This window comes from Asparagus officinalis, chromosome 10, assembly GCF_001876935.1.
Source record: "Asparagus officinalis chromosome 10, Aspof.V1, whole genome shotgun sequence".
Taxonomy (NCBI): domain Eukaryota; kingdom Viridiplantae; phylum Streptophyta; class Magnoliopsida; order Asparagales; family Asparagaceae; genus Asparagus; species Asparagus officinalis.
The window spans coordinates 4513750-4521199 of NC_033803.1; the positions used below are offsets into that span (position 1 = coordinate 4513750).

Genomic DNA, 7450 nt, shown 5'->3' on the forward strand with positions numbered 1-7450 from the left:
TAATCTCTTAAAACCACCTTCCTCGTGTGATCGATATTTTTATACTATAACTTGATCAATTGTGTACTTGTAATTTTAGTACATAATTATGCCGCATTACAATTTAACAAATAATGTAGCATTTATTCATGGTTTTTAGAGTTAAAAGTAGGTCACTTGGAACTTTTGGGTTAATGATTAAGTTTCAAGGTGTGTGGATTTAAATGTAAATCATGGTAAAAATAAGGTGGTTAAAACCAAACACCCACACCCGCCAAAAAAGAAAAAAACACTAGGGTTTTATGGGAAAACCCTTCAGTTTAAGACTTATTCAGAAAATCCTTGTAAAATGCTAGATATCAAAACATCACAATTTTCGCAAAGGTGAGTAAAACCATAAGTGGGATATTTTTATCTGTGAGAATTGCGGTCCACACTGTTAGGGGGTGCTGTTTTTGACAAAATCTTAAACTTATACATGTCCGATGGGGGGTTGCCTGATATTTTGAAAGTTGTAGAAGGTTATTTGCTAATCGTCCAACGATAATGATTTCCCCCCTGGGTACCAAACTATGAGCGCCGTTGTAGCCCATGACCCAAAACTGATAGGTCGTTAAATGGGCCGAGTTATGGCCTTCATCCCTTGAGCAGGCCCAATCTATTCAATCCCAAATTCGAAAGCCCCTGTTCCTTCAAAAAGCGAGTCGGGACGTTGAGAAAGAGAGAATTGGATAAGGCTCGAGCTCCGCCAAAAATCTCGCCATGGCGTCTGCCCTCCTCTCTCTCGTCCCAACCCTAAACCCTAACCTCTCCTCCTCTAACATCTTTCACAAACCCACCACCCCTTTCTCAACCCCTTCTCCCTCTTCTCGCCGTCGCTCAAAAGCCCGCAGCCACAAAATCTCAGCCGTTGGCGGCGATCTCTTGGGCGATTTCGGAGCCAGAGACCCGTTCGACGCCGAAATCGAGAGCAATTTCGGTGAAAAAGTGCTTGGATATAGCAACACTGAGCACAAGATTCTGATCCCGAATCTCTCTGCTCTTTCTCTTTCGCAGAGGAGTTGCGAGCCTGTTTCAGATTCTCAGTCTCCAATGGCGAGGGAGGATGCTGAGAAGTTACTAAATAAGGTAATTTGTCGATGCCCATTATTGATGGTTTGGGGATTTGGGTTGTTTTTGGATGGTTTGGTGAAATGCCGATTTTGATTTTGTAGAAAATTATTTTTGTTTTTTTTGCATGATGTATTTTAGATTTGTGGGCGCCCAATTGGAAATTTGATACTTATTCTGGGTGTTGGTGTTTCCAAATATTATAATCACCTTATGTAAGAGTTCAAATATCTGAGGTAGTTTAGGACCATTAAGGTATCAATTGATAGAAAATTTGAACTATTTGATTTAAGATTGAAAATTTTACGAAAACTGAAACAAAATAGATATGAAGTAATATACAATAACGAGAAAAAGCATTTGCAAGCACGAGTGCACATGCACGCATGCAATATCATGTGCATTGCACACGTATAGGGGCCGGTTACAATAAACGTAGGGTGTAACCAAGAAGTTTGCATCTACCTATAGAGGTGCATGTTCAATCATCCATATTAATGCGCCAAGACATTCATTTGAGATTTGCACATTGAGAAACTCATGATATTAAAAAACCACACTGAATGAAAACTTATGATCGATACATCTCATGGCCTAGAAATGAATGGTCTGTAATGCTCTCAAATGTCGGTAGCTTTGAGTTGCTTAAGTTATAGGTACAATATTCCTAATCACATGATTTTTTATCCACTTAAATTTGATGATGTGTAGACAACAATGTATGGTTTGGATCGATAAACATGGATGGACAAATGTGGTATTTTCATAGGTAGATGTAAACTTCTTAATTACACCCAATGTACATTATTACTTTACCTTACATGCACACATGCATGCATGGACACATATCCACACATAGGCACGGACACATATCCAAACATAGGCACGGACACATATCCACAGACATGCACGCACGCGCGCACGCACAAATACACACACGCATGCACGCACATGCACATGCGCGGGCGCATGCGCACACACCTGCATATGTGCGCGCGCGCGTACGCACACCCCAACATGCTCGTGCACGCGCCCGCGCACGCACATACCCATGCTCACACATGCACACACACATGATCCTTCAATACCTACTTAGAGGGGAGAAGGTAGTTTTTACATGTTCCCTGGATATTAATGGTGCACTGGAAGTATAGGATCATGGTTGAGGTAGTGACAAGGACCAGGTATAGACCTAAATACATGCATAAAGGGACAAACAAAGGATATAGTGTTTGTTATTTTAACATAATAACGTCTTATAACAAATCTTAATGTGAAAAACACTTATAGAGCAAACCCAGAAAGTTCAAATATAGAAAGCCTTAATGGTAGTAATACTGATGTTGTTGTAAATAAATTCATATCCACTGGGCTGTTGAACTTGAGCAATCATGTTAAAATTTTCTTTTCTTCTTGTGGACTATCTTTTTGGCAAGTCAAGATTACCATAAACACGTCTTCTGCATTTCGTGATTTTCACAAGGCAAAATTCTGTTATTCTGTTTTAGGAAATGTCACCATGTGATTTTAATTGTATCTTCTTTAATAGGTTGTGGGTTGGAGGCTAGTTGAGGGTGATGGAGGAATAAGACTCCAGTGCTTGTGGAAAGTAAGGAACTATGAATGTGGAGAAGAGCTCATCAAAAGGATTAATAGAGTTGCGGAGGATGCTGGTTATTATCCAAATCTTCATATAGTGGAACCTAATCAAGTTAGGGCGGAGTTATGGACTTCTTCAATAGGTGAGTCTACCTGTATTCATTTAGTCCTTTTACAGTTTTTGTATTTTGTATTTTGTTAATTAGCATTTGCGACTCTGAATCTAGATATGAATTCCACTATTTTCTGTAGGTTGTGTTTGTTCCATAAAAAAGCCAATGAAAAAGTCACAAATGTAGTTTTCTGCCTATATTATAATTAAGGGTAAATTTCATAAAATTTCCAAGAAGAAGTTTGGTCCATTTTGAGATACCCAGGAAGAAAAGAAAAAAAGAAAAAAAAGGAAATGACGCTTAACCCTCGAAACCTTTTTAGATAACCCCCATAGAGTTGGGGGTTATGTAAAAGTAGATTCAGAAAAATGCAAAAGTTTTGTGGGTTAAGTGACATACTTCTTGGGAGGTTTTGTGAACTTTCCGCTGTAATTAACGAAGCCAGCAATCTAGTTGCATAGGTTTCTACTCATCATTTCAACCAAAATGCTTTTCTAGTATGTATAATTTCATGCATGTGACATATCATTAAATTTTTTTTCTTTGCTATTCTGGAGGAAATTCCTATTTATACTAAAGACATAAGATGAAACAAATGTATCGAATGCTAATATTTTGTCACCAGATAATATTTTCAATAACATGTCATTATACTATAAGTTCAACAAGAGCACCTTAAAATCCTTCTCGTGTTACAACATTGCAGGTGGTTTGAGTATGAATGACTTCATTATGGCTGCTAAGATAGATGAGATCAAAACAATGGATCTTCTTCCAAAGAAGCGGGTTTGGGCATAAGAGAACGCCTGTCAATTTTTGAAGTTTTGATTTATCAAATCCAGTCATAAACTGCAAAACAAAGTCAAAGAGCCCTTAGATATACAATGCACGGTAAGTTACCACATTATTCCTCTTTTGAGGGCTTGTAAATGTGAAATTCATTTATATATACATTCCGATGTCTGGTTGATCTTCATATTTATGTTCCATCCCCCTTGTCTTCTTGTGAATTCTTCTGGTTTGAAAAATTACGGCCGCAAGTTACTTATGAGTTCTTCAATTTGTGAAATTTCCAACTTTTAAGTTCACGAGCATGCGCATTTCATTTATAGTTCTTTATTCTTTTTAACACATTCATTTACTTTGTACATTTATTATGCAGAACATATTGCTCATTTGTGGGAATAAGCTTCCAATTCATATTCATTTTCCCCAAGCCTTATTACAGAGCCTTACATTTGTCATCTAAATAGTTTTGTTGTTTGAATGTATAGAGTCTTTTTCTGTTAGTCTTTCATCTTGACGCATCACCTTGCCATCTCAGCATAGAAAGAAGTAAAGGTGCTTTCTTTCCCTTCATCTAGACCTTTGCTATTTATATGATTGGAAAATATGCCCATAATTAATATTCAGACTTTAGCTAAACTAATTCTGAGTTTAAAGTTTCCAGAATGTTGCTTCTTCATTTTGTGAAAATAAAGAGAACACATGAATGTTTTTTTTAGCCACATGTGAAACTTCTTTCGTTTAATAATTTGAGGCAAATTTGTGATAGCCGAAGGTTATTATCTACTACAGGTTTCACATCGTGGTTTATTAAAAATTCAATTAACAACTAGTAATAACTAAATTCTCATGTAAATATTATTATGTAAGAAAACGAGCAAGTAACCAGCCAAATAAGTGATGAAACTTGAGCGTTGAGCTAGAGCATGTTTGGCAACTTTCGATTATAATCCACTTGGATTATAATCCATAAATGGATCGTAATTCATAAATGGAACCCGTGCGGATTATAATCCAGAGTATTTGGCGAATTTTAGTGGCTTACAAACCGTTTTCAGTAGGACGATGTTTGGCAAATGAGTGGATTATAATCCAGCATTGTTATCAAAATATCTTAAAAGAACATGACTTAGCTTGGAAGTTTGTGAAATGATGAGGGGTATATCAGCTTTTTGTAAGGCTGAACCTTACGACTTATAATCCACCAAACAATAAACTGGAATCCCCAACTTATTTTTTGGTGGATTATAAGCCACCACAGCTTATTGTTTGGTGGATTATAAGCCAACATAAACCATTCGCCAAACATATCAAAGTGTATCATAATCCATTTTTGTGGCTTATAAACCACTTGACCACTTACCAAACATGCTTTTAGAATATTTAGGCTTGCAACATTACACGGTCATACATACACTATTGACCGTTAACAAATGCAAATCATAAGTTATTAGATTTATGCGAAAACTGCATAAAACCCATTAGAGTGTGAAATTGTAACCCTCAACCCCTGCAACAATTTCGAGTAGTGGTAGAGTCTTTTGATATAGTATGAGAGCACCCCAGATTCCAATCTTGCTTGTCACGAATACCTAAAGACCCCTAACTTGCAGGCATGTAAGAATATAAAATTATAATTCTTAACCGATAGTGGCAGGATGCTTTGACAAAACTTAATTGTCAGTCTTGTCATAGACGTCCATGGCGTCAAATTTCATGAGTGCATTTCTCTGTTATTTTAAATGCATTTGCTAGAGAGAATAGCTCTTTTTGAAAGGCATTTGTTAGGGAACTTTTTCTCGCTTCCTTCTCTCCTTGTCTACCCGTCATTTCTACGAGGACAAAATTTCTTCAAATTTAGAAAATGCAGTTTGGCGTGGACCCATATTTTGTCCTGGTTTCATTTCAAAAGGATAAGCATCAAGTAGGATAGGATGAGGGCAAGAAACAAGCGACTTTGTGTGTTTGCATTCATTTCCTTTCAATTGTAGACGAGAGCAGTGGCGGAGCCAGAAATTTTAGTTTTAGCTTGGGAGTCCAAGAAACATTAATGCCCTCTTATTTATTTAGAAAAAAAAGTACTAATGTCATTTGACTCCAATGTTTATATATATTTGTCCGACAAAGTCAAATGAAATTATCTCATATTTGAACTTGGAGTCTCATTTCCCCCTGAAGTTTGTTCCTTTGTCGAAAATAAAATCCAAATTTGTTCACCATATGCAATGCATGTAGGTAATTCTGATCAAGTTGCATGATTAATTATCATTGAGTGTGTCTTAAGTGAAACTTTTATCAATTTAATCATCTTCTAAGTGCTAGTATTATCACTTGAAGAATTGGGAAAGAGCTAGTTCAAGAGAATTTTTTACTGAAAGAATTACAGTGGAATTGTGTAAGATGTTTAAATGCCACAATCTCCAAGAATCTTTATGCAATTGATGTTTAAATGCCACAATCTCCAAGAATCTTTATGCAATTTTTACTGAAAGAGGGGTTTTACGTATGAAATTACTGACGTGATAACAGATTTCATTCACTCTTCTTTGTAAATCACCCATCAAATGAACAAAAGTTTATAAAAAAAAATTCAGTCCCGAGATAATTCTTGATGTGGGGCCCATCTTCCGATGGATTCCTAAGGGGCTGTTTGGATACCGCTTTCAGTTTGGGTATTTATGACACCTTGCAGCTTTCCGTCCAAATCGCTGCAAAATTGAGCGAACTAGGAGGAAAGCTGCAAATGTCAGTGAAGAGGGAATGGGGGCAGCATCAGAAAAACGCCAGAGCTCTGACACTTCGTGGCAGCTTTCAGTTCCTTTACCGCTCAAAATACTTCAACCAAACTGGCCCTAAAAGATTTCATTCAAGGAAACATGCCCTTCTGGTTACGAATAGAAAACCATCAAATTGTACTCTCCAAGTCGATGAATAAAGCTAAACTATCCAGTCCGTCACTTCCTCTTTCTTTCCTTTCTCATTGCTTTCTTATACGCATTTGTGGACAAAGCGATGTGCGCAAGGATTCCATGTTTTCTTCCCCCTCTCATCTATTTTTTTTATTTTTTTTGGAAGGTTTCTCTATCAATTACACAGCCAGCGCTTTTTTGTTGCTTGGAAAGCGTCCATAATTTCAATGTGTTTCTGCGTTGTACATGCAAAAAAAGCCAGAACTTGGGGATCCAGTCTCCTCTATCATCTTTCCATAATATTTATGTAATTATATTCCAGTACCCGGAGGTGATGTAATTACACGTGACACACGAATGACAATTGAGTGTAGCAGCTACACGGCGACCTTGAGATTGTTAATTGTAATTACACGAATAACCTCGAGAGTAGCTTGTCATTTGAACTCCAGGGTCACCCCTTGTTGCAAGTAGCAATCCAGGGGCATATGTGTAGATACGCAAACCCTAGGGTCACCGCGTAATTATGGCATATAACAAGGCACCAAAATGTAATTGATCCTATTTACATTGATATATATGTGGCTTGAAGATAAATTTGTGTGCGCCTTTTTTTTCTACATCTTTCTTTTATTTTTGTTTCTGTTTAGAATATAGAGTTACGTAGTCTGATTGTTGTCTTGACTGTGATATGCGCTGTTTCATTTGAATGGTATCTTGAACAACAATTTCGGTGTCAAAATTTACAGATTTATTAAGCTACAGTTAACTCTTCACTTGGAGAATTATATGCGGAAGGTTGTGGGTAGAGTAATTTATTCTAAATATAGTTTCACTTATGGAAAGTGCAAATTTTATTTCAATAGGTAAATGATGTTTATATTGCAGTTATGTAATTTTTTGTACCTTTATCTATCAGCTTTGTCTTATGTTAAGTTATGGGGGTAGACTTCA

General features: G+C 36.8%; 1 protein-coding gene across 1 annotated transcript; it reads left to right on the forward strand.

The window, feature by feature from the left end:
- LOC109826096 lies at positions 690-3870 on the forward strand. Its single transcript, XM_020393061.1, has 3 exons — positions 690-1107; positions 2639-2831; positions 3508-3870. The coding sequence occupies exons 1-3, from the start codon at positions 742-744 to the stop codon at positions 3597-3599; spliced, it is 651 nt and encodes a 216-aa protein (XP_020248650.1). The 5' UTR covers positions 690-741; the 3' UTR covers positions 3600-3870.